The sequence below is a fragment of the Furipterus horrens genome, unplaced genomic scaffold, assembly GCF_987537825.1.
Source record: "Furipterus horrens unplaced genomic scaffold, mFurHor1.1.pri manual_scaffold_3, whole genome shotgun sequence".
Taxonomy (NCBI): domain Eukaryota; kingdom Metazoa; phylum Chordata; class Mammalia; order Chiroptera; family Furipteridae; genus Furipterus; species Furipterus horrens.
Window position 1 is genome coordinate 94,039,826 of NW_028327173.1, and position 27,074 is coordinate 94,066,899.

Sequence of the window (27,074 nt, forward strand, 5' to 3'; positions counted from 1 at the left end):
TTTTTTTGTAAAAAGAAAATCAGAATTTGGGCTATAAATGGGTGAGATGAAGCTGTACTGTAGTTGGAAAGGAGTGTGGAAGTTGATCAATGATAATAAGGTGGTAAGGCAGCTGAGGGGGAGGCCAATGTAGCATGTTAAAACAACCTGGGTGGGAGGTGACCACTTGGGAGGATGGCAGGAACTGAGGCATCGAGGACCATGAACAAGGCTCCAGAGATGAAGATAAACATTCAAGGGTTTTGTAGATGGGAGTGACAAGAAAGGGTTCACAAATGTTTTCCTTTCCAAAAACCTCAAATTTCACCTGGATTAGTTCCATGAAGCAGGTGAAGCAAATTTGTATCAGGGTAGGCCACTGGCCAGTGCCCAGGGGAAGTAGCCCGCTCTCTCTCTGCTTCCCTCAGTTCTGTGTAAAGGATCAAAGTCCAACGGGCACACAAGCACATGCAACCTCTGCAGTCCTAAAATTTAAGACTTGCTATCTGTTACATTGAGAAAGGGGAATAATTGGGCAGGAATACTAGACTCATGTGACACTTCTAACAGGGTTATTTTTCTCCACTGTATCCTGCTTTTAGCCCAGTGTATCCACTTCACCACCACCTCTACCCTCGCCAACCACCAAAAGGAAAAACTAGCTGTTTTTTCTTTTTCTGTTGAAAGAACAAATAAGTAAATGCATGGCTTAAACGTAAAAAGCTTTCCATCAGTAATTTAAAAGCAAAACTAAAACCCCTGTTGTGGTCTAATATTAATGAACTCTCAACAGTGGTTGTTTCTTGGCAACCAAGAATGAGATTCAATAGCTTCTCATATCCAGTGTTTGGAAAAGGGAGCAGAAAGTATGTTCAGTCTGAATCCAATTGAACAGGTATATAATTTTGTATTGTTTTTTAGACAATGAAAAACCACTGTTCTGTTAGAGAATGTTCAAGCCCAATGAAATAGAAAAAGGGCCAACAGCACTAGGTCTACTGTTAATTACCTGTATGGTTTTAAGAGTTCCTTTCTGGACCTATTTCAGCATTTATAACTTTAGGCTCCATACTGTATTTTAACCTTAATGAGGTCCTAATCTTTTTGAAAATTTAACAAAATTTTATCAACACTCTCCTCCAAAAATGTATACACAATTGTGTATATAACTTCAGGGCATTCATGAACTCCCTAAGAGTAGAAACACCTGAACTAGATGCTAAGGACATGTGAGCTCTGTAATTGGTTCCACTAATTTGTAAAAAAAAAAAGTAAACTACTTTGAGTTATGTTTATGTTGCTTACACCATAGTTTTCATTCCAGAACCAACTATATTCTAAAAGATTGGGGCAAAAGACTTTTCCAGCCATAAGGTTCTTCTCTAAAATTTGTCCAATACTTAAGCACGTAAAAGTGTGACAATCTGAGGCAGGACACCAGGGGCATTCCAGAAGCAACAGAATATACGAAGCATTGGATTTTAAAAGTTTTATTCGAAGTTTTTTTCTTTTCTTTTTGGATGAGAGAACATTATTTTCATATTCAACAGATATGTTATGGAGTAAAATGCAAAAAGTTTTTTTTTTTTTTTATGTTTTAGATAAAACATTTCAAAGACATGTCCTGCTTACTCATGCTCTGTCCCATTCCAAGGTACACCCACTCAACCAATTCCCATTCCTCTGACCTTAGTGGTTCTTTGGAGATAATAGTTAAGAAACAGTAAATAGGAAATAACTTGAATAGTAAAATAACTTGACTTTTTGGAACACAGTAAGATAACACTAAGCATACTATAAAACAGTGAAGGGCTACGCTGGTTTCCCGGAGACTTAGAATTCCACTTCAGTGCCTGGTGAGTGTTTCCGTTTGGAGTCGCTAAACTGCGCAGAAGACAAGGCCTTCCTTGTGCTACAGTAACAACCTAGTATCCAAAGTGAAATAATTTCTCTAAGACCCAGCATCAATGAGAACAAACGTTATCAGTTACATGCAAATAACGCACCGACAATTCAGAACACCAGAGAACAGATGTTCTTGGAAACTGAAGGGTGTGCTACAGAATCAGCACTCAGTGCGGTTTGAAGAAGCGACATAAAAGCACGCATCTGCCTGTTGTCAAAGCGACCTGCTATGGCATTTATGAGGCTAATGACAGATTCCAAGGTTTATTCTGTTGGAAGTTTGTGCGACTATGTTATTTCTAAGACACCCCTTAATCTCCAAAGCTCATGAAAATCTTAAATGTCAATTGAAGCCATTTTGCTTTCATTGATGTTTTACTTTGCATCTAAGCGTGGGTAGGTGGCAAAAATGAGGTTTCCTTCTGGAACGCTCAGCAAGGATGACAGCGCCTTTCCGTCCCCGGGATATGCCGCAACGCCGGCCAAGCAGACCCCAGGGTTAGACAAGCGAGCCAGGACAGAAGGGAAGCTGTGCAGGGCGGGACGGCCTGGCCGGAGCACGCGAAGGCGGGACGCGAACGAACTTTCCGGTAACCGCAAACCCCAAATCCCGCCCTCACGGCCCTGCTAAGAGACAATGTGAGAGAAATAGGTTCATCCCACTGCTTGCTGCACAAAAAAGAAACCGAACTCTTACACCGCGAGTCACCAGCCACAACAGAGTAGGCTCCGCACAAAATAACCACATCAAGGCCGGAGGGGTACCCCAGCCCCCACCCTGCCCCTTCCTTGGACGTCACGGAAATGAGGGGCTTCCGCCGAGGAAGTCCCGCCCATTTCCCCTCAGACGCGCCCGGTTCAAGGCGTCCAAAAATATGCCTGCTTACCCTAGCTTTTCTCATAGTAATGAGAACCCCCCTATGTGGCGTCTTTCCTTATTCTCTGCTTGAAAAATCTTCGTGATTTTCAAGCGCTGAAACCGTTTCCGTGGATGCAGGCGCCTAAAGGGCAGTCCTGTGGCCATGACGCCTATTTGAGCGCCGAAGGAAGAAGGCCCCTCTTCCTCTTGCATCCGTGTTAGTCTCCGCCCCATATACTGAGCGGGGCAGGCTGGAGAGGCACGTGTCCTTCTGAATGGAGCTGGTAGCTGGTTGCTACGAGCAGGTCGTGTTTGGGTTCGCTGTACATCCGGAGCACAAGACAGGCGGCGACCGCGAGGTAAGAACCAACGCGCCGAGGGACTGCCGCAGCTGTGGGCGAGGGAAGGTCTGCTCTGCTTCCTCCACGGCCGGGACACACGAAACCAGAGGTGGACACGCCTGATTTCTTAGGGGTTCATTGACGACTCAGACTCAGGAAGGTTAAGTATAGCTTAGCTTTTTAAAACATGAAGCAGGCATTTCCTGAGGCGAGGTAATGCTTGTGTGATAAAGTAGACATTTTCTACCACAGTGCACAAAGAAAGATGGTATTTCCGCGAACGGGCAAATAAGTGGTAGATCATGTATTCAGGGGTCGCTCCCATCAATGGACAGTTTAAATGTTCACTGTCTCAGCGAATTTCCGTCCTAGAGTTTTACAGAATGTTAGCGATGGGTCAGGATGGCACTGATTCATCATTGGATCCTTGCTGTGGTGCGGGCCCTACTCGCAGTGAAGGAGACGAGGAGCCGAGGGGACGGATACTGCGCCGGGTGTCTTCCCGGCTAAGGGGCGAGGACTGGAAGACAGGCGCGTGGAGAGAAATTACAACGAAATAGAAGTATTTTATGAGACGTGTGAATAAAAAAGTTAATTGCCAGTAGTCAAACAGGATATATCAGGACAAGAAATAAGATCTTTTAGTCCAGCACTATTTTTTCACCTAAGCAATCCTCTCTTAGAAACCTATTTCATTGAATGTTTCCTAATGGAGAAATTGAATTAATCAGAAAATTAGTAGTTATGTTTTGATTAATTGCTTTTGTTTATTTCCTGTTTATTAATCTGCCTTTTGTCGAAAGGTGACATGTTTTGAATATTTAAAGATGATGCAACTGATTGTGTTTTCTGTGTAGTAATGCTGCTTACCATGTTCCAGATACATGGAGCCTCACAGCCGTCCTCTGGGGCAGATACAGTTATACTCGTGTTACAGACGAGGCACCGGACATTGAGATAGGTTAAGTGACCTGCTCAAGGCCACAAGAGCTAATAATTTGGCAGACCTGGGACTCAAATCTCCTGGTGTCTCTGACACTCGGAAGCTCTTAACCATTACTCAATGCTACTTCTACACCTAGACAGACAATAGTTCAGATAACCAACATACCTCTGTAATATGGACAATGGTTATTTTTTTATTTATGGCCATATTATAGCCCTCCTGGGAATGTTGTGTCTTTACTCAAAAGAGGTTATCTGTGTTTTTATTGACAGAAGGACTATCTCTTGCTGTAGTTATTTAAGAATTAAATTGCAATAACACATTATGAGTGTGTTCAAAGAAATCTGGTGGTTTTTTTCCCCTTTGGTTTATTTGTTTTACTAATACTTCTTGATGCATCTCCTTCCAGTTGAGAGGTATATGTGCATGTATTCTTTGCACTCAACCCATCACACTTACCCAATCCAAGAGTTACATGTCAGTGAGTATAGAGTCCCTGAAAATTCATCATTGGTCAGTATCTAGGGCTTATATTGGTGCTAATGGAAACGTACTATTAATTCTATTTATTTTTCTTTATAAAACTTGTCATTATAGTTATCTGTGACATTATATTAATTTGTCTCTCCTGCAGGAATGGCAACTCCATTAGAGAAAGAACTTTGGTTTCTTGTGTTATATCAGCTGTATAAAATGATGCCAGACACATTCTAGTCACTTAGTTTTTGATTGAATAAATTCAAATAAAAATCGAACATTTGAATGAATGAACAGTTTAGGAGCTTCACATGTAAGTGAATGTAATAAGGAGTTAAGGATTTGGATGGGAACTTAAAGTCCCTGTAGTTGACTCTAAATGATTGTTTTGGAATCATGATACTCAACATCACAGTCCCATTTTCTTGCTTTACCTTCCTTATTCGATTATCGGCTTCTTTGTTTTAATATGCATGTCACTGGATCATTTTTTCTCCGTTTGTAAGATCCATTGGTAGTTTTCGTGGATCATGGAACTACTTACCTGTTTCTGTGACATGATTGTGACATTGTATGTTTTACTCTTCCGCAGAAATGGACTCCTCTGGCGGACTTCACTCACCATGCCCACACGGCCTCCTTGTCTGCAGTGGCTGTAAATAGTCGTTTTGTGGTCACTGGGAGCAAAGATGAAACAATTCACATTTATGATATGAAAAAGAAGATAGACCATGGAGCTCTAGTGCATCACAATGGTAAGAAATGCTATCCTTTTAGATAATGTCGAGATAGTATTGCTTTACAATGTGACTTCATTTGAACAATTCATTAAGTAGATTCTTTGCTAAGAAATACAGAAATGAAAAAAAAAGTAGTTCTCTGTCCTTAAGGTGTTTACAGTCTGTATTAGAAAGAAAGGGAAGCACTTAACAGTTTTGGAGGAAAAGGGAGGAAATGAATTTTCACTGAAAACTTTCTTAAAATGACATCTGAATTACCTTTAAGAGAAATACCAGCTGTTAGCCAAGTGAAGTTTGCAAAGAGGGAGATGGCGTTTCAGGAAGAGCAGGCAGCATGAGGAGCACAAGTAGCAGCATCATATTAACAGCTCTCTTTACTGAAGGATTATCAAGTACTAGCAGTCCCCAAAAGGTATATTTGTATTTTTAGTTTATAGAAGACAAACCTTATTTCAAAGATGTTACATGACTTGCCTGAGGTCACAAGACAGTGAAACAAGAACTTGAACCTAGGTCTAGAGCCCATGTTTTTAAGCACTTGTGTGCATGGGGAACTGTAAGCAGGTCAGTGTTACGAGAAGGTTAAAATGAAGGTTGGGGTGGCTGGACAAGTAGATGGGGCCAGATCCTGGTGGCCCTGGAGAGGAGGAAGTTAGGGGTCGAATGGGAGGGAGAAAGTGACCCAGGTTTCGGGAAAGTGCTGGCAGTTAGAATGCAAAAGCGATGCTAAGAACAAGCAAAAGGACTGATGAGAGCTGCCCAGTTGAATTGGGAGGCAATGGGTTTGGTTACATCAGTTTGCAGTAAGCTATAGACATTTCTGTAGAGCAAGGAAAGTTATTTGGTTTGTGTAGTAGAAGGATTAAATTACAGGGGAATTGAGGATTTTGGTGAAAGAATAGGTTTTCAGCCTAGAGAAAATGGGTTGTTAAGGATCTGTAGATCTCTGAAATAAGAGAGCAGGTGGAGTGTGAGTGATGGTAGGTGTGAAAGAGCTGGGAAGATTTGAGGTTGGGGTCACAGCATCGATTCTTAGAATTCAAGAATTTGTATGTAAAACAGCTCTGGGCGGTAACAGTATCCAGGCTGTGGGTGTGAGGGACTAAAAGACAGAGAAGCAGAGGTCACTAGACCTGAGGAACTCAAGAAATACTAATTCTGAAGTCATGGTTGGGTTTTCCACACAGATGGTATATTGCCCAGTTTAATGGCAGGATCAAGAAATAGACTGAACAGGTAGTTTTTTTCCTTCAGTATTGAACATTGTATGCTATTTTCATTGCATTTTCCTAGGAGACAAAGATGAGGGATTTAACATGTATTCAAGAAAAGGGAAAATGGAAAGGAAGAACTCAAATTAGTAGAATCAGTTAGATATGTACTTAGTTTAGGGAAAGTCAGCCAAGGAAGTTGGTCTCCTACAATTAAAGGCAGATAAGACAGGTACACTTTTTCCCGTTCTGTCTTCATATATTTCAGAAGTTCCGCCCCAAGCACTGATGTCTAGCAGTAAATTAGGAGTGATCAATGTCTGTCTTATATTAGTGGTCCTTAGCTGCTTTGACAAGTGTCTTCCTTTTTGACAGAAGCTAGGCTGAGTCATTTCAACATACATTTCTTTTCCTCTTTGTCTTCTAATTCCTGTTTGTATAAAGAAGGCCTCTCTCTTTCTAAGGCTTAGAAGAAATAATTCAAACAAAACTGGTCTGTCCAGACCTCTTGGTACAGGTGTTCAACAATAAGAAAAGGACTTGCAAAGTGTTTGGATGGGGGATGAATGAAATGGGGCCCGTGATTTCCTTTATTCCTCATGTAAATTTGGTTTTCTATCAGTTGGCTAGATAAGTTCTTTTCAGGGGAGCAGTTGGAGTCATGGGCAGAAGGAGCAGAAGATGTGGGAAAGCAAAATATCCAGAATAAGAAAGAGGATAGCAGGGAAATAGGAAGACACAAGCAAAGATAGGTAAACTCTCCCACTTTGGAGGAAAGGTGGTGCGTAAACCCATATAGTCTTAGTGCGGGAAGGTGGGGGTGGTACAAAATCACTCATCAGAGCTTTTTGATTCCTTCAATATAAACGTCAGTGTAAAGGATTGACCAGGAGGTGTGCAGATTAACATCAGTGACCCCAGGGTTTCACATTTTTATTCCATAAATGACAAAATAGTATTGCAAATATGTATTTAGTCTTTGTGGCCATATGGCCTCTGCTACAATATATCCACCTCTGCCATTGAAGTGTGAAAACAGCCCTGGGTATCTTGTAACTGAATGAGTAATGCTGTGTTCAAATAAAAATGCATTTACAAAACAGTCCACCAGCCAGAGTTGGTCTGCAGGCAGTGTGTTGCTGACCTCAGCCACAGCGCAGCTGAGCTGGCTGACACAGCTTCAAAGGATAGGGAATTTTACTTGAGGATAAATGTGTAATGATATGGACTGCTTTGGGGAACTAGAGGAATGCTGGGTTCTTCCATCAACTCAACCTCCCTTCAGCCTTTTAATATTTGAACTTTGGGAAGGAGATAGAGGGCATAGTACAAAAGTTGAACATTTTAAGTTCTTAGGACAGTGAATGAAAACTGTGTGGAAGTTGAATCAAAAATAGCTCTGGGCCCTGGCCTGGTGGCTCATTGGTTGGAGCATTGCCTCATGCACCAAAAGGTTGTGGGTTCCATCCCCAGTCAGGACACATGTAGGAGGCAACTGATTGATGTTACTCTCACATCGATGTTTCTCTCTCTTCCTCTCTCTAAAATCAATAAATATATCCTCAGTGAGGATTTTTACAAAATGCTCTGGAATGTGGATGATTGGGTAGCTAACTGTTTAGAAAGTAGAAGTCATGTGGCTGTACATCTCAGCTTGTTCTCACAGGTCAGCTACTAGCTGGTTAGTTTTGTTTGATTTCTCAGTCTTACTAGCTCTCCTAAATTTGATTGTGGGAATGAAGGGCAGAAAGTAAACTGGTCAGTTCAAATCTATATCTAAGACTAGAGAAACTGCTGAAAATACTTGTGTAGGCTTAAAGCTACTATATTAAAAAGTTAATTTTTCCACTTAAGTGTTAAGGTTTAATTCAGTAATACTTACATTGGATGTTTTACTTATCACAGCATAGACTTCAAATGAGAAATGGTATTTGCATTCAAAATAATTTGAATATTAATTTTGCCTATCTTGTTTTTCCACAGGCACAATAACTTGCCTGAAATTCCACGGCAACAGGCACTTAATCAGTGGGGCAGAAGATGGACTCATTTGTGTCTGGGATGCAAAGAAATGGGAGTGCCTGAAGTCCATTAAGGCGCACAAGTGAGTCCTGCCCTTTCTCACTGATGGTTTCCAGGTGCCAGTCAAGTTGAGGAGCTAATTGTTGATTTCCTTTTAGAGGACATGTGAGCTTTCTTTCTATTCACCCATCGGGCAAGTTGGCCCTGTCTGTGGGTACAGATAAGACGTTAAGGTAAGTCATTAATACTCAAGAGCGTCTTTACTTAGTTGTGGTCTTTGTTCTTCAAATACACCAGGATGCCTCCGCCCCGCCCCCCCCCCCCCCAAATACTGTGATATAGGGAAATGTTGAAAGCTAGTGAATCTTTATAATGGTAGGGAAAAAATGACAAGCTCTCTATTGAAACATACACATTACATTTCAGTCATTGTAAGCTGGGGAGTGTTTTAGAAGGTGAACCTTTTGAAAAAACATTCAATATATTAAAGGGATGTGGGAATACCCCTTTAACGACTGAATCTTGATAATATTTCAGCTGTTGCTATAGGAAAGGTGGCAGTTCTGAATAGCCACATACTTACAAAATTGAAATTTGAGTAAGTCTTCTTTATGCTTATTACCTTTAAGCGTAGTAAAAGTTAGTACCTTGCCATAAGTGAGCTTCTTATTTTATAGAACATGGAATCTTGTGGAAGGAAGATCGGCTTTCATAAAAAATATCAAACAAAGTGAGTATTTTTGTTTGGAATGTAATTTATGATGACTTGATAAAATATGAACATACACACTAACACTCGTGTGCATGCATATACACATTTATTTGCCTGTATGACGGTGGTTACCTCTGAGAGCAAATGCTTTGGGTTATTTTCTTTTTTCATTTTAGATTGGGATTCTTGTGGCTCTACCAGCTCTACAGCCTTTAACGATTCTTTGAACCCAGTTTATTGTCTAAAATTGAACTTGCAAAATATGTACCATAAGTTTGTTGTTGAGTATTCAGTAGGATAATGGATATGAAAATGTGCAGTATAAATATTTGCTATTTTTATTATTCTCATTTTTTATTTATGAAATGAAAAGGTTTTGTTTTGTAACTTACAGATGCTCACATAGTGGAATGGTCCCCAAAAGGAGAGAAATATGTAGTTGTCATACTAAATAAAATAGATGTCTATTATCTTGACACAGCATCTGTTAGTGGCACCATCACAAATGAAAAGAGAGCATCTGCTGTTACGTTTCTTTCCGTAAGTGATCAGAAATCAGTGATGTAATTTTAGTGTATATATGATGGTTGGAATTGTTTCACATTCTGGATTACTCATTTTTTTTCTTAGGAGTCTGTCCTTGCAGTGGCTGGAGATGAAGAAGTTGTAAGGTTTTTTGATACTGATTCATTAATGTGTCTCTGTGAATTTAAAGCTCATGAAAACAGGTATTTTTTTTTTTTTTTTTTTTACCAATTTATTGTGTGTATGGGTACAGTCTCAATAAATGTTATATGCAGTAGTTTCATACAATAGGATATATGTTTTTTATGAACAGTTGCAGTGGTAAAAATGTGTTGGCCCTAATAAATGCAAAAGTGGTCAGGTTGTCATCAGGAGTAGTCATGTGCACAAAGTGCATTTCCAATAATTTCACTAGTCTTGGGGCCTGAAATCAACCATATTTGAATGGGGAAAAAAATTAAAACAGTCTTGAGTTTTGCCCTTGACCACTCTTGCTTTTTACTTTATTCTCCTTATTCTCCTTTCAGCTTCTTCCCCCTTTATACCCCATTTGTTTTTCCTTCAGAAGAAGTACAGGACATTACAGACTTCTGTTTTGCGCCACTCTATTACCTCTTACTGCTCACTGTGTTTCTAGGGGTAGACCTCCGAGTGTCAGAGTAAATAGTTAAATGACTTTGCCAAGATTACCCCACTGTTAGCCAATGACGATGGGATCCAAACCCAGTTCTCTCTGACTCTGCCCCTGCTTTTTTCATTATAATTTTGAAAAAGGTGGTAATGTAAAGTTACACTTCAATGTGTTTTATTTGCATGTTCTACATCTTAAGTCTTAGTTCTTATTTTCTAAATAATAGTTAGGTTTTAAGAAAGCTCTCTTTGTAAACACTCAGAGTACTGTAGTCACTATACAGGCCTAGTTAACGTGATCAGGGAAAGGGGAGTGGGACTTCAGAGATAAAAAGGGAACTATTTTTTAAAAAGGAAAGAACTACAGGCCCACTGGCTCTGAGGGAGGAAAGACCAGGCTGCATTTCAGAAACAGAGAGAAGACCTGTGTTAGTAGATAAAAGGGAGCCAGGTGGTGCACAGCATTGTAGGCCATTGAGAAGAGTTTTGATTTTATATTAAATACCTTTGTAGATTTTGTTGTCTTTATTTCTTATCATGGAAAAAGTGAAAGGCAGATAGACTGGTTTAAGGAAGCAGCCCATATAGATCCACCACCCAGCTTCAGCAGTTGTCAATGTATGGTCAGTCTTGCTTCTTTAAATATCCCCAGTCACTTCCTCCTTTCTCATGTTATTCTAATGCAGATCCTAGCTTTGTAGAATTTTAAGCACGAGAGTATCGTGATTTGATTTACATCTTAAAAAATTGTTAGGGGGCAAAAGAGGAAGCAGAGAGACCAATTACAGTACTTCATAATTCAGAACAAAAATGATAGCTTGGACTAGGGTTGGTGGCACTGGAATAAAAGGAATGGATGTATAGGAGGAGAAGGGAGCTTTGATTCATCTCTTTGTCTTACTTTCCTTACTGAACTCGAATTTTCTTGAGGTGAGGGGCTTTATTTTAAGTATCCCTTTGTGATAACCCGATTATAATTATTATCATCATTAGTTTTTTCAGCTTTTTAGAAGATACAGTTAATGGTCAGTTTTATCTTGGAATTTAGACCCTGAAAAATGACTCACATACTTACGGGAAGTGAAGCACAGTTACAGTACTAGAAAACCAAGAGTCTGTGTGCAAAGAAGCTTATAATGGTATCGTACTATTTGAAGAAAGGTTCCTATATGGTGTTAATATTTCTATTCTAGGGTAAAAGACATGGTCAGTTTTGAAATTCCAGAGCATCCTATTATTGTTACAGCATCAAGTGATGGTTTCATCAAAATGTGGAAGCTTAAACAGGATAAGGTCAGTTTCTTAGCACAATATAAAGACGCTTTAATGTAGGTCTTACTACCAGTATTGCCTTGAGTTAAATGAGGTGGAATTTTTTATTAAGGGTCATAGTCAGAGACCTTTAAGCAAGCTCTATAAATGTCTTCCAGGCATGATTGATATTCATGATTTTAAAGTTAGGGTCCCACAGAGCTTCCTTGGGGTTAGCATTGGTAAGTCTGAGCTGGAAGATCCCAGAATTCCTGCTTTTTCAGAGAAATGCTACTCTCTCTCTCTTTTTTTAAAATTTATTGTCTTAACTTTTTAAAAATAATTTATTTGTTTATTTTATTTTTAGAGAGACGGGAAAGGAGAAAGCGAGAGAGAGAAACATCACTGTGTGGTTGCCTCTCACTCGTGCCCCCAACTGGGGACCTGATATGCAACCTAGTCATGTGCTCTGACTGGGAATCAAACCAGCGACACTTGGCTCGCAGGCCGACGCTCAATCCACTGAGCCACAGCAGACAGGGCTTTTTTTTTTTTTGTATGTTGATGGTCTTTTCTATAACATTTTGTTAGATAAAATGCTGCCATTACTAAAAAAAGAGAAAAAAATTGGAAATTTCTGATTAATTATGGAACCAACAGTAGTTTTGAACCAGACGATTGGAAAATTAAATTCCCTTCGATGGTCTCCCTCTCCTAGACAGTCGTGTTTATTATTCTGTGCCTATGGTTTATTAAGTGCTTACTTTATGCACGGTTCTTTGTTAACACCTAGAGATGAACAAGACATGGTCCCTTTCCTTAGTGAATTTACAATTTCAGAGTAGTCAGAAATTGGCTCTATGAAGGACATAGTAAAATCAATCATTAATCAAGACAATAGATTTCTTCTAAACAGCATATTTTATTCTCAAGATAATACAGTGTTTAAAGTCAAGGAGTTGATTAGGGGAAAAAAATTATTTAAAATTCCCCTATGTTGTTACGAATTTTTCTTGCTTGTTTTAGAAAGTTCCCCCATCTTTACTTTGTGAAGTAAATACTAACGCCAGGCTGACATGTCTTGGAGTGTGGCTAGACAGCGTGACAGACCTGAAAAAAAGCCTTCCTCCAGCTGCACAGCCTTCTCCTGGTAAATGAAATTGGTCATTTAAAAAAATTGAATAGTCTGTTACTTTCTGAAATATTGAAGTGCGGGAGCTCCAGAAAACTTCACTTTATTATCACTCCATTCTTTTTCAATGGAGAGAAACAATCTTATATGACCTGTCTTGTGTTTTAGAAAGCAAAGAACAGTCCAAAAGCAACAAAAAGGAATCTGGTGACGTAGTGCAGGAAGAAGAAAGGCAATCAAAACCTAGCATGAAGAAACGTGGTTTAACTGGTGTCAGTAAGAAGCCAACAAAAGGAAGTGACCTGCTGTCAACCAAGAGGAGGAAAACGTTGGAAAAGAAGAGGAAAAAGAAAGTATGAATACAGTGAATTCAAATTTCTCCTAAGCGAAAAACTTTTTAGATAGAATCATTCTTTTCAAATGTACCTAATTTTTTCCCTCAAGTAAAAGCTAGATATTTCCTCTTTTGGTACAACTTAAAAAAAAATCATTAAGTCACCTTCAGTTTTTTTTTAGACAGTGGCAAAACTATTTAGTAGGCAATATGTATCATGATATATATTAATATGTAATAGACTTTTTATTGTTGTATAAAGTAAATAAAGATCTTTCTCAAAATAATGTAGTTTAAAATAATATAAAATCACAAAAATCTTGAACACACTCTTTACCAGATGTAGATAAGAGAATTTAAGGGCCAGAAAAATGACATTTTCTTTTTGTCCATTCCAAGCCATAAAAAAATCCATGTAGCTAATCTAACAGGTAGTTTTAAGTTCAGCCTGTTGATTATATTATAATCATTTGTTACCCTCTTTCCTCATAGATTACTGGATGTTTTGAAAAGACACATTAATAGAGGATTGATAGGTTTGCTTAGCTGGGCAGGCGTTGAATCACCCCTGATTTGGCCAAATTACATAGCTGCTGACAGTTGGACACTGGAATCGCCACTGTCTCCCTAGGAGGAGATCATCTAGGAAATGAACCTAACTGTGTGTCTGACCTTTCAGTGTCCCTCTTTTTTAACTTATTTCAGACCTGTAAACAAAGGTGAAGATAGGTTTTTTTGTTTGTTTGTTTTCAAGACTTTATTTTCTTAAGAGTAGTTTCAGGGTTATAAAATTGAGAGGAAAATAGAGATTTTTCAGTCCCTCCAGTAGCCCCTGCCATTATCAGCATCACTCACAAGAAGGGTACGTCTTCTGCCAAGGATTAACTTATGTTGACACATCATAATTGAGTTTTCTTTTAATCATCACCTGAGGACACCCTTTTATAGCTTTTAGAGAAGAAGGGAGAGAGAAACATGGATGCGAGAAGCATTGATTGGTTGCCTCCTTACACTGTAGGACTGGGGTAGTATGGCATAGGTCAGTCCCTAGGCTGAGGATTGAACCTGCAACTTAGGCATATACCCCAACTGGAAATCGACCTGCAACCTTTTGGTTATAGGGCGATGCTCCAGCCAACTGAGCCATACCAACCAGGGCAGGGGATTACTCTTGGTATACATTTTATGGGTTTGGACAAATATGCAATGACATATCTATTAAAATTTGAGTATTTTTACTGCACTAAAACAACTATTTTAGCTATTCATTTCTTTTCCATATCTGACAATCATTGATCTTTTTCTGTGTCTTCATAATTTTGCCTTTTCCATAATGTGCTGTAGTTAGAATCATACTGTATTGTAGCCTTTTCAGATTGGATTCTTCCATTTGGTAATATGCATTTAAGTTTCTTCTTTATCTTTTATTGCTTGATAGCTCATTTTAGTGCTTAATAATATTCCACTGTTGTATAAAATACCACAGTTTACCATTCACCTACTGGAGGATATCAGAACTACTTCCAAGTTTTGGCAGTTACAAATAAAGTTACTATTGATATTCACATGCAGATTTTTGGGTGTACAGTAGTCCCTCTCTATATCACAGTTCACTTATTGCGGCTTCACTGTATCGGGATTTTTTAAAATATTGTATTATTTATCGCAGATTTTTCGCTATATCGCAGGATTTTTGTGGTACTGTATGCATATGTTGTTAAAGTTACGTAGGTTTAAGAGTAGAATATGTTTAAGAACATAAGTAGTGTTTATAAAAGTGTAGAAAAGGTTCATAAGGGAATGGGAAAGGTTAATAAGGGACTGGGAACGGTTTATAAGTGTGGGAAGGGTTTATAAAGCCTTAAAATATATATAAATACTAACATAAACATAAGGTTCCTACTTTGCGGATTTTCACCTATTGTGGGGCGGGGTCTAGAACGTAATACCCTCAATAAGTGAGGGAATACTGTACTTGTTTTCAGCTTATTTGGGTAAATAGAAGGAACATGATTGCTGGACTGTATGGTTAGAGTATGTTTAGTTTTTGTAAGAAACTGTCAAACTGTCTGCCAAAGTGGCTGTACCATTTTTCATTCCCACCAGCAAAGTGGGAGTGGCTGTTGCTCCACATTCTCTCAGGTGTTAGGTGTTGTCAGTGTTCTGGATTTTGTCGAATCTAATAGGTGTGTAATGGTGGTATCCCGTTTTAATTTGCATTTCCTGGTGACACATGATGTGCAGCATCTTTTGATATGCTTGCCATCTGTGTATCTTTGGCTCATTTTTTAACCTGATTGTTTTCTCACTTAGTTTTAAAAGTTATTTGTATATTTATAGTAATGATCCTTTATCAGATGTGCCTTGCAAATATTTTCTCCCCATCTGTGGCTTGTCTTCTCATGATACTATCTTGCAGAGCAGAAGATTTTATCTTCAATGAACTCCAGCTTATCAATTATTTCCTTCATGGATCATACCTTTGGTACCTAAAAAAACACCACATCCAAGATCATCTAGGTTTTTTCCTGTGTTACCTTATAGGAGTTTTACAGTTTTATATTTTACATTGAGATCTACAATTCCTTTTGAGTTAATTTTTGTGAAACGTTTAAGGTTTGTTTACAGATATATATATTTTTTGCGTGTTCTGTGCATTATTTGTCAGATTCTTTGCTTCATTGTGTTGCCTTTGTCAAAGATCAGTTGCCTGTACTTGTGGTGTTCTATTTACGGGCTCTCTATTCTGCTCCATTGATCTATTTGTCTGTTCTTTTGCCAGTACTACACTATCTTGATTAGTATAGCTTTGTTTTAAGTCTTGATGTCAGGTAGCACCAGTTCTCCAACTTTGTTCTTCAGTATTATGTTTGCTATTCCAGATCTTTTGCCTCTCTGTATATACTTTACAATGATATTGTTGTATACATAAAATAACTTGGAATTTTGATTCGGATTGCATTGACCTTATAGATCAACTTGGGAAGAACTGGCATCTCTTTTAAATTTTTTAAAAGTATTTTAATAAGAACTGACATCTTGACAATATTGAGTCTTCCTTTCCAGGAATGTGGAATATGTCTGTCTCTTCATTTATTTAGTTCTTTGGTTTCATTTATCAGAGTTTTGTGATTTTCCTCATATAGACCTTAACAAATTTTGTTAGATACCCAAGTATTTTATTTTGGGGTTTGCTAATGTAAATAGTATTGTGTTCATAATTTCAAATTTCACTTGTTCATTACTGGATATAGGAAAGCAATTGACAATTGAGTATTAACCCTGTATCCTGCAACCTTGCTGTAATCACGTAGTGCTGGGGTTTTCTTTTGGGAATGGGGGGTTCATTCTTTCAATCATGTCATCTGTGAACAAAGACGGTTTTGTCTTCCTTCCCAATCTGTGTACCGTTTATTTCCTTGCCTTGCTTTTTTGCATTAGCAAGGATTCTGAAAAGGAATAGAGGATTGGTTCTTTTTAAAATTCAACTTTTGAGATAATTGTAGATTCACATGCAGTTATAAGAAATAATACATAGAAATATGTTTTCCACAATGGTAATATCTTGGAAACTGTAGTAAAATATTATATCTGGGATATAGAAAATGATACAATCAAGATGCAGAACATTTCTATCACCACAAGGAACCCTCATGTTGCCCTTTATAGCTGCTTCCCTCCTGTGCTTTTATAGCTACACCCACCTTCTCCTTAACTCTTGGCAGTTGCTTATTCGTTCTTTTCTAATTTTGATGAAATTTTAACTGGAGTATGTTTCGGGGGGATGATTTTTTTCACTCAGTGTGATTCTAGAGGATTGATTAAGGTCTTTGCATATTCTAAGTTATGATGTGGATATACCGCAATTACATGTTAACCATCTGTTGAAGGACACCTGGTTGTTTCCAGTTTTTAGAAATTAAGAATAAAGCCCCTGTAAATATTCTGTATAGGTTTGGGAGAGCTTATTACTGCTGTGAGGAGGTGGGAGCTCTGGATCTCTGCAGGGTCACCACTGACACTGGGGAGAGGGGACTTGTTATCAGCCAGTGGGGATGAAAGAGCGAGATCCCTACTCGATCTTTTCTGACACAACCCAGTGGGAGGGTTGGACACCTTACAGCCTCTTGAGGGTCAAAGGTGAGGTTCCAACTAGCTTTTGCTGGCATGGATTGGGGTGGGGTCACAGTTTTCTTTTCTCTCTGGTGTTTGACTGGAGTAGAGTGGTTATTGCCTAGAAATTTTATGTCTTGGAAGGCTTCCCCTTTTGTGGTTCTTTGGCTAGAAAGAGCTGGATTTTTTTGTTTTGTTTTTTCTGCATTGCTGGCATTTCTGGTCTCCCAATTTCTTCAGCTGTGAAATAATTTACGGAATTCACTATGATGATGTTCCTCTGGTTCTGAGGTCCTTAGTTGCTTTGCCTTCTCTCCACCTTTCTGAATCTTATATGTGATCTATATATGATATCCATGGTTTCTGGGTGTCCTCAGGAAAAAATAGGGAAAATTATGTCTACTCTATCTTCCCAGAAATGGACATTCCCTGAATAGAGTTCTTGGATTGAAAATGGATACAAATAATAGCCCTTAATGCCATTCTTTCTAGAATAGTGATGTGAGATCAGCTTATAAGGAAGGTAATTGTGGAGCTTCCATATATTTAATTCCAGTATCCATAAAATGCATATTACAATAGAATTGAGTATAATACATATGACAACATTCCCATCAGCTGTTAATTATTGGTGGGAGCATTTTAACTGAAATGATGCAGCTGTCATTTTAGCCTCTTCAGCTCATTTTCATTAAGCTTAGGGTAAGACATTAAATACTTAGACTGTATATTGTATGTTTGTGTTCGTAAGAAGTGTGACATCCTGAAACCTTTTCAAAATATCTTACTGTTGCCTTTGCTTTGGCATGATGTCATTGGACATGATTGCTTATGAGTAGTTCTAGTTACCTTATTTAACTCATTTCATCCAAAGTGAAGATGATTGATTAGGAGGATATAACTAGAAGAGTGACTGTTTAGCTCCCCAGAGCGTTTTCTATCATATAAGTCTAGGAAATGGAGTTGGAGACCTGTGTTTTGGACCTGGCTCCACCACCAAACTACCTCCATAACCATGAGCCCTCAGAACTTAACATTATCCCAGCATATAAGCCGATTCCCATTTGTATTTCCTACCACCATCCATAAGTTTGTCATTTGATTTGACAAGTTGTTAATAAAACTAGTAAATGTCGTTGTCAGCACAGCAGCATCTCCCTTTGGGTTGATGTTGATTTATAAACCTGTGTTTTTAAAATATCTATTCCCACAGTGTAGGTACTTCTGTATTTTAGCTAAATAGCCTAAGTTGGCTTGCTTCTTGATTTACAAGGTCAATGTAAGCTTTAAAATTTCACTTATTTTTCCAATGGCTGACCTTTAAAAAAATTGACAGTTGCAAAGTAGGTTAGAGACTTGGGTATATTATGGGTAGAGATTTTTTTTTTTTCCCTATTTAGAAAACGTTTTATTTAGAAAACATTTCCTTTGAGAAGTGGAGAGCTGCTTTGTAACTATTCTCATATCTAATCTCTGATACAGGAAGAGGTACAGAGAGGGTTACGGAGTGATTAAAGGCCAGGGCCCTGAAGCTAGGTAGCCTGGGTTCAAACCTTGGCTCTTTGACCTACTTCTGTGTGCCTCAGTTTTCCTGTCTGTATGAAGATGACAAGTCTTTTCCTGCCTGATAGGATCGTTATGAAAATCAAATGTGTCAATATGTTTAAAGCCTTTGAAACAGTGCTTAGCGTACTGTCAGTACTCAGTAAAGTTCAGCTATTACTACCATTATCGTCTTAGTAGTAAGAACATATTTTGTCATTGGGACAACAGCTGTTAATAGATTTCTCTTGATATCTGAGATTTCAAAGTGGGGAGGAGTAGCAGTAGAAATAAAAAAGATATATAAGTGAGTTTGGTACAGTTATAAAAGGTAAACCTGACTGAGAAGGGTCATATATATACAGGGTGTCCCCCCAAAAATGTATACACACTTTAAATAATTATAAAGTCTGTGTTTATTAAAATACATTTCATTTCAAAATGTAATAGAATCTACAGACATTACTTAATTGTTTTGTCAATGCCTGTTTTCAAACTGACGTCCGTTCTGGTCCAGGCACTGCTGACAGCGCGAAGCAGTGGAATTGCAAACATCACGAAACATTTTGTTCGGTATTTGTGTGCATTCTCATTCAATGGCTGCTCTCAATTCAGCGACTGTTGCAGGTTTCAGAGCGTAGACTTTGTCTTTTAAGTATCCCCATAAAAAAGTCTAGTGGTGTGAGGTCTGGTGAACGCGCAGGGTATTCTACAAAACCCCTTCGTCCAATCCACTGGTTTGGCAAGATCTTATCAAGGTAGGATCTAACATCATGACGGTGGTATGGGGGGGCGGGGGGGCCCATCTTGCTGTTTCATGATGCTTGTGATTCCATTGCTTTGTGTTGTCAGCAGTGCCTGGACCAGAACAGAGACGTCAGTTTGAAAACAGGCGTTGACAAAACAAATAATGTCTGTAGATTCTATTACATTTGGAAAATGAAATTATTTTAATAAACACCGACTTTATAATTATTTAAAGTGTGTATACATTTTGGGGGGGACACCCTGTGTGTGTGTGTGTGTGTGTGTGTGTGTATAAAACTTGTGGGTTTTTAGGTATGGTAACATACAATGTATACTGGAATCTGGTACCAAAATTTTTGTAGCAATTCAGGATGTTAACACCTATGTGATTTCATTGCAGTTCGGAGCCTCAACCTCTTTTCCTGGTGCACAGAAATTAGTTGTACCTTCCATCTGATTCCAGTTTGTTTAGGAGATTCTTTGGGTCCAGGTTTCCAGAATCTTGGTGCTCTCAGCCACTATCATATCCATGGTGGCAAAGAGGTGTGGTTGTGCTAGAATGAGGTGCTAGTAATAGAAGTATGTGAGATTGGTCTAAAAATAGGAAGGGGTTCTAGGTTCTGAGGCTGTTAAAGCCTAAAGAATAAGTCTTTCCACTTCCTATTCCACCAGTCTTGATTCTGAACATTAGAGAAAGGAAAGATGGGGAGAAAGTAAGCAGGGGAGGCAGAAGACATTAAGAGGAGAGAAGTGATCTTTTTTAATACTTACCTTCCTGCCCTCTCCTCACGTACTGTGACTTGTAGCCTTTGGTTTGTGAAAGGCCTCAGCACCTCTGCAGTAAGTAAAAGTAAGTTTGTGGATCAGAATCAGGCTGCCAGGGTTGGCAGGGGCTTTATAAAGTTCACCAGTCTAGCCTTGTCTTTTTTTTTTTTTTAAACTTTATTTTGGGATAATTGTAGGTTTACAGACAAGTTGCAAAGATCACAGACAGTCCTCATAGACCCCTCCCCCCCAGCTTCTGTTAACATTTTACATAACCATGGTACATTAATCAAAACTAAGAAATTAACATTGCTGCAATACTGTTAACTGAATGACAGTCTTCTGATTTCTACAGTTACTCCGCTTATGTCCTTCTGTTCCAGGATCCAGTGCAGGGTACTACAGTGCATTTGGTCGTCTTGTTTCTTTAGAACCCTTCAATATGTGACATTTTCTCAGGTCTTACTTTTCATGAACATGACAATTTTTCTCTTTTTAAATTGTGGTTAAGTATATAGAACTTAAAATTTTCCATGTAAATCACTTTTAAAAATTCTTTTAAATTATTTTATTCATTTGTTTTTAGAGAGAGGGGAAAGGAAAAAGAGAGGGAGAGAAACATCACTGTGCAGTTGCCTCTCATGTGCCCCCAACTGGGGACCTGACGTGCAACCTAGTAATGTGCCCTGACTGGGAATAGAACCAGCAATTTGGTTCACAGGCCGATGCTCAATCCACTGAGCCACAGCAGCCAGGGCTAAATCACTTATAAGTGTTCAATTCAGTGGCATTAATGATGAGTGTTGTGGAACTATCATTAATATTTCCATCACCGAGACAAATGCTATACTCATTAAGCAGTATAGCATATATAGTGAATAGTAAACTCTATTCACTTCTCCCCCCAACCCCTGATAACTTCTAGCCTACTTTCTGTATATATGGATTTGCCTATTCTGAACATTTCCTGTAAAGGAAACTATACAATCATATCCTTTTGTATATGGCTTATTAAACTCAGCGTAATATCTTCAAGGTTCATGTAGGCTGTCAGAATTTCATCCCTTTTTATGGCTAAACAGTAATCTATTGTTATATAGAGCATATCTTGTTTATCCATTCATCTGTTGATGGACATGCGGGTTTTCCCCTTTGGGCTATTGTGAATAAGAACATTGACATACAAGTCTCTGTGTCCCTGTTTTAAATTCTTTTGGATACATACCTAGGTGTGGAATTGCTGGGCCATATGGTAAGTTTGAGGAACTGCCAAACTTTTCCACAGTGGCTACACTATTTTACATTTCTGTCTGCAAGACACAAGTATTTCAATTTCAAATTCTCCACATTCTCACCAGCACTTGTTCTTGTCTTATTATTATAGCTATCCTAATAGGCATGAAGTAATATATTACTGTGCTTTTGATTTGTGTTTTCCTAATGACTGACAATGTTAAGCATCTCTTCGTGTGCTTATTGTCATCTTTTGAGAAATGTCTTAAGTCCTTTGTCCATATTTTAAGTAGGTTATTTGTCGTTTCTTGCTGAGTTGTAGGAGTTCTTTCAGATATTAAAATCTTACCAGATATCATTTGCAAAATTTTTCCCTTATCACATGTTTTTAATGCGACTCATTTATAAACTACTTTGGTTCCTTTTGACACTTTTTTATGATAGCCCCATTGCCTTCCTCTCTCATGCCTTTGGCTGTGTGGCTCATAGTTGGTCTAATGAAACCTGTTCTTTTGCACATCACCTTCTACTTTAAGACACCAGAATGTGCAAAACCCAGTCACCAAATGTATTTGTTTCTCTCTTCTCACTTGAATGCCTTTACTAGGAATTCTGTTTTGCTGCTGAATAAGTGTTTGATGGTCTAATTAAGAGGCTCAGGTTGCACCATCTAACCTGGGCTACAGCAAAGGCAGCAGGGTCCTTTATGTGGCATTTAAAAAAAATACAATTAGAGTGCACATTTGCTTTTGAGAATATTTGATTCTATTAAAGAAGATTACTGCATTTGTAAACCAGAGGAAAGCTTTTAAGATAAAAGTATAAGAAGTTAGTAAACAGAGTTCATTAAACTTAGGCAGAATTCATAAGATGGGTTAAGATAAGTAGTTACAGTAAGTAGAACATGTGTTAAAGACAGAAAGGGATAAAGTTTGAGATTCCCAGTATTCATAGGTCCTAAACATACATGAGACATCTGAGCGCTATATATTCCCAATACATGGACTGCAGTATCAGCATAAAAGGGTTGTTGGGTCGAAAACCAAACTTTTGTTCAACAACCAAGACATTTTTTTCTGTGAATAACTTGGTCGAGAACCGAATTGTTCAAGGTGGGAGATGTTTGAGAACCAAGGTTTGACTGCATGATTATGCAATAAAACACATGGCTCTTCTGCAGGCCAAGAGGTAAAAGTGCAGCTACTGACCAAGCTTACTTGTGCCTGCCTCTGCTGAGCAAGTGTGTGTCATGGCTTGGATGCTGGTGGTGGGGTACCCTCTGCGGCTCTTCTTGCTCAAACCTTTGGTCTTCAGGACCATCAGGAGGAAGACTAATGTGCACAGGAGTCGGGGGTCATGAACACTGTGACGCAGGATTAGGAAGCAGGGTTCTTCCACCTGGCTCGGAGTCTCTCCCACAGTGATTATTTCATTTCTTTCCCTTGCTTCTCCCATTGTTTTAAAATTAATTAAAATGTGATTTGAGCATTTTAATTCTGGTCTGAGTCCTGCTCCATGACCTCTGACAGATCTTTCTTGGTAGTGTACTTGGAGGCCATTGCATTTCCCACATGCTAATAGTTCATACTAAAATATGTAATTCATTTTGAAAGAAGCGGGTTGATTTTGTTTCCTTTTTCCTCCTAGGAATGTATATAGATTGCATATAGTCTTAACCATCTTAGGTGTTGAATTATCTACTTTGATACTTATGTAAGAACAGATTCTCATTAGAAATTCACTCCTTAATATTTACAGTGCCCTATATACCATATGTATCTTCCCCCTCTATTTGTTTATTCAGTAGCCGTCTTGCCAGGCACTATCTCAGATTCTGGGGGCTGAAAGGGAAAACACTATCCCAGAGGACAAAAGCTTTGTTAAATAACTTATTGCATGCATTAATGGCCTGGGATGGTCTGGGCAGCTTGACGACTTTAGGAAAAGATGAGATTGAGTTTTTGGACAAGAATAAAAAGGCATGTCTGGCAGAGGGAACGGGGTACTAACTTGCTATCTCATTTAAGAAAGACTCTTAGCTGCAAAAAACAAAACAAAAACTAACCCTGGCTATCCAGAGGAGATGGATTTATGACATGAACACAGGTGTCTGACAGAAGCTGGGGCAGAAAGAGAAGAACCCAGGGTGGCAGGGTGTAGCCATGGCAACTTCTCCCTCTTGTCTCCAACTCTGCATGTTGTCTTCATTCTTCTCTCTGCAGACCAGCCTCTCTTTTCTCATTACGTCTTCTCATCTATTTAGCTTCTCACCCATATGTGCCAGGCCTAAGTGCTGAATAAAAATCCTCACTGTCAGGGAATTTACATGCTGGAGTGGGGAGATGACTGTACATTTGGTAAGCTACATAGCATGTTAGGAGGTGAGAGGCATGGAGAAACATACGCTGTGGAGGGAAATGCAGATAAGTTGCATTTTAAATAAGATGATTCAGGAAGGCCTGGTTGAGGAGACATTTGAATAAAGACCTATAGGCTCTGAGTGAGTAGGCATCTGGGCAGAGGGTCCCTAGAAGATGAAGCAGCATATGTGAATGCTCAGTGCTAGGAGGTGGGAGCAAGGAGGCTGAAGCAGCATGAGCAAAGGGCAGAGGAACAGGAGCTGAGGGCAAGAGGTGGGTGTGTAGGGCTTTGGAGGCCCTTACAGGAGATGAGGGGGCCAGCCCCACTGGAGGGTTTTGAGCTGAGGAGTGACACAATCGGACTTGTAACAGGACTATTCTGGTCACTGTATTAAGAAGAGACTAAAGGAGTTAGGGCAGCTCTGCCATATACTAAACTCATACTAGTTAACCTCTTTCTCCCTTAATTTCCTCAATGTGTAAAGGCAGGAGATAATAGTCTGTTGATAGGGTTAGTATAAAGATTCAAATTCATCTATGTAAAGCACTTGGGACAGTATCTGGCATATAGTAAGCACACTTTTTGCTAATATTACAGCTCTCGTGAAGTTCTAGAAGCATATGGCATATAGGAAAGAAAAAAAAGGCATTTTTTTCATAATCTCACTAGTTTCTTAGAGATGGGTTTATGGAATAGATATCATTTTTTAAAAAGTATATTTTATTTAAATTGTTACAGTAGTTCCAATTTTCCCCCCCTTTGCCCAGTAGACCCCTTCCCCCAGCAATCCCACCCCCCCTTAGTCATGTCCACGGTTCATGCATACAGGTTCTCTGGCTTCACCCTTTCCTATATTATTCTTTAAAAAAAATAATTAATTTTTTATAACAATAAAAAATAACACCCCCTCCCCAGACTTAAGACACTTTATAATCTTATTAAAGACAATGGGCGAAGGTCTCGTGTTCCTCTAGCTGCTTCAAGCTGGGCATGGTCATCGTCCTACCTACCCTTGGGTCCAGAAATCCCTAATAAGAGTGGGGGTGTGGAGGGGAGGGTGGCCTTCCCACATGTGGAAGGCTCTTGCGGACTCCAGGTCAGTTGGCTGTCTACGGACAACGGTGTGCTTAGCTTAACAGGCTGGCATCCTTGTATTCTGGGGCAACACATTTGGCTACAGGGTTAAAAGGCATCATTCAATCCATAACCACTAGATGACAAAAGACAGGTATTAATTTTTCAATGTCCCACACTGGGGAAAAAAAGGGCTTCTTTGGAGGAAGGTGTGCAAGGCATGTCACACCTGTCCAAAACCCTTTTCACCACTATACTTAGTTTGGGCTGAGGGGAATATTTTAGGATCCCCCCTCTCAGACCTCTGTGCCCTTTCTGTCCAAGCCGTTAGGATAGAAAAGAAACCAGGTTTAAAGTGAAGCCCACAGACCACCCCATTCTTCACCAACCCAGCCATCTAGTTCAGGCAAACGCTTGAGTCTCAGGAGGCAGTGATGCACATAGGATTGAGTGAGGCCTATACATACAGACAATCGCTCAGGTAATGAGATTATAGGCTTATGCCCTTTGAAAACAGAAAACACATGTTAATTTATGCAACACAACTCACAAACTAGTCTCTTAAATCTGTAAGACTGTCCTATTGGAAAGACATCCAGTTGTAAGGCATTTGACATTCTTCTTGCCTGTAAATTAAGCATCTTTGATGATGCCACAGACCTAGTTTAACTTTCAAATGAAAACAAACTTTAAATGAAAATAAGCTTTAAAGACAGTTAGCTGCACTACTTTATAGTCTACCACTGAGCATTGTGATTTTTCTTGAATCACAATTTTCCTCCTTAAGATTACCCTCCTTGTCATTAAAGGGACCACATTCAGTTCATTTTTAATTTATCCTGTTCATTTGCATAAACACAACAAGAGCAGCAAATGATCACTTATGATCTTTAAGTCTGCTTTGCTGGAACTTACACAAGAAACCATTAGGGTGACCTTCAGTCTGCCCTTCAAGGCATAGAAGCTGAGCCACATACCTGCCATTCAGCCTTGCCTGTAAACACCTTCTCTTCCAAGTCCTTCAGGTTTTCCATTGTGCCTTAATGTCCCTTCTAGCCATCTTTCAGGAAAGCAACCTTCATTCCTTCCCTGGAGAGATTGCCATGGACCGCACAACCAACCAAGGTATCAGGCCTTTTTTTCTCGTGGGCTTTTATTACCTTCAAAAATCTATCCTAGTTCCTCAGGGCTTTTTGGTAACAACCAGAGCGCAAGGATGTCTCCTTTAGGCATGACATTCCAGTCAAAGTCTTGGTCAACAAAACCTCTATTAACAACTGGTCTTATTAGTTTTATGCAAAGAAACTTATATCATTAATTACTTCTTCAGAATGCCAAATTCTGGAGGGATCAGGTAGGGAGAAAAATATAGACTGTGAAGGAAAATTCTTGTCCTCCCAGTATTCACTAAAATTGCATTTCCATTCTTTATATTTCCTTTTCTCCCCACTCAAAATTTTTGTTTTTCTATTATAGTTGTCCCACTTTTTTTCCTATTGCTTCCCCGCACCCTGCCCACCCCTTCTCCCACCGTCAGTCCCCACCCATTTGTCCATGTCCATGGGTCATTTATAAATGTTCTTTGACTAGACCCTTCCCTTTCTTACCACGTTCTCTCCCTCCCCGCTCCCCCCTTGTCACTGTTAGTCTACTCCTTGTTTACATGCCTCTGGTTCAATTTTGCTTGTTTGTGTTGTTCATTAGTCTCCTGTAATAGATGATAGTATAAGGTATTTTTCTTCATTGCCAGGCTTATTTCGCTAAGCATAATTCTCTATAGTTACATCCATGCTGTTGCAAATGGTAGAAGTTCCTTCTTTCTTTCTCCTACGTAGTACTCCATTGTGTAAATGTGTCAGTTTTTTGATCCACTCATCTACACATGGGCACTTAGGTTGTTTCCAGCACTTGGCTATTGTAAATAGTGCGCTATGAACATAGGGATGCATAGGTTCTTTTGAATTGGTGTTTCAGGATTCTTCAGATATAATCCTAGCAATGGAATTGTTGGTTCAAAAAGCAGTTCCATTTTTAGTTTTTTTAGGAAATTCCAAACTGTTTTCCATAGTGGCTGCACCAGTCTGCATTCCCACCAACAGTGCACCAGGGATCCCTTTTCTCCACATCCTCTCCAGCACAAGTTGTTTGTTGATTTGTTGATGATGGCCATTCTGA

General features: G+C 39.1%; 1 protein-coding gene across 1 annotated transcript; it reads left to right on the top strand.

The window, feature by feature from the left end:
- Positions 1–2,953: 2,953 nt before the first annotated feature.
- Positions 2,954–14,625, top strand: PAK1IP1 (PAK1 interacting protein 1). Its single transcript, XM_090269875.1, has 10 exons — positions 2,954–3,102; positions 5,100–5,262; positions 8,442–8,562; positions 8,639–8,713; positions 9,158–9,210; positions 9,587–9,732; positions 9,823–9,920; positions 11,541–11,640; positions 12,625–12,748; positions 12,899–14,625. Exons 1-10 carry the CDS (start codon positions 3,019–3,021, stop codon positions 13,087–13,089), a joined length of 1,155 nt encoding a protein of 384 aa, XP_090126001.1. The 5' UTR covers positions 2,954–3,018; the 3' UTR covers positions 13,090–14,625.
- The last annotated feature ends 12,449 nt before the right edge of the window (positions 14,626–27,074 follow it).

What these genes read in the sequence shown, in the direction of transcription:
- PAK1IP1 (XM_090269875.1), top strand. Translation starts at nt 3,019, where the DNA reads ATGGAGCTGGTAGCTGGTTGCTACGAGCAGGTCGTGTTTGGGTTCGCT. An exon ending in AAGTCCATTAAGGCGCACAA is followed by an intron (nt 8,563 to 8,638) that starts GTGAGTCCTGCC and finishes ATTTCCTTTTAG; the next exon opens with AGGACATGTGAGCTTTCTTT. An exon ending in GGTACAGATAAGACGTTAAG is followed by an intron (nt 8,714 to 9,157) that starts GTAAGTCATTAA and finishes CTTATTTTATAG; the next exon opens with AACATGGAATCTTGTGGAAG.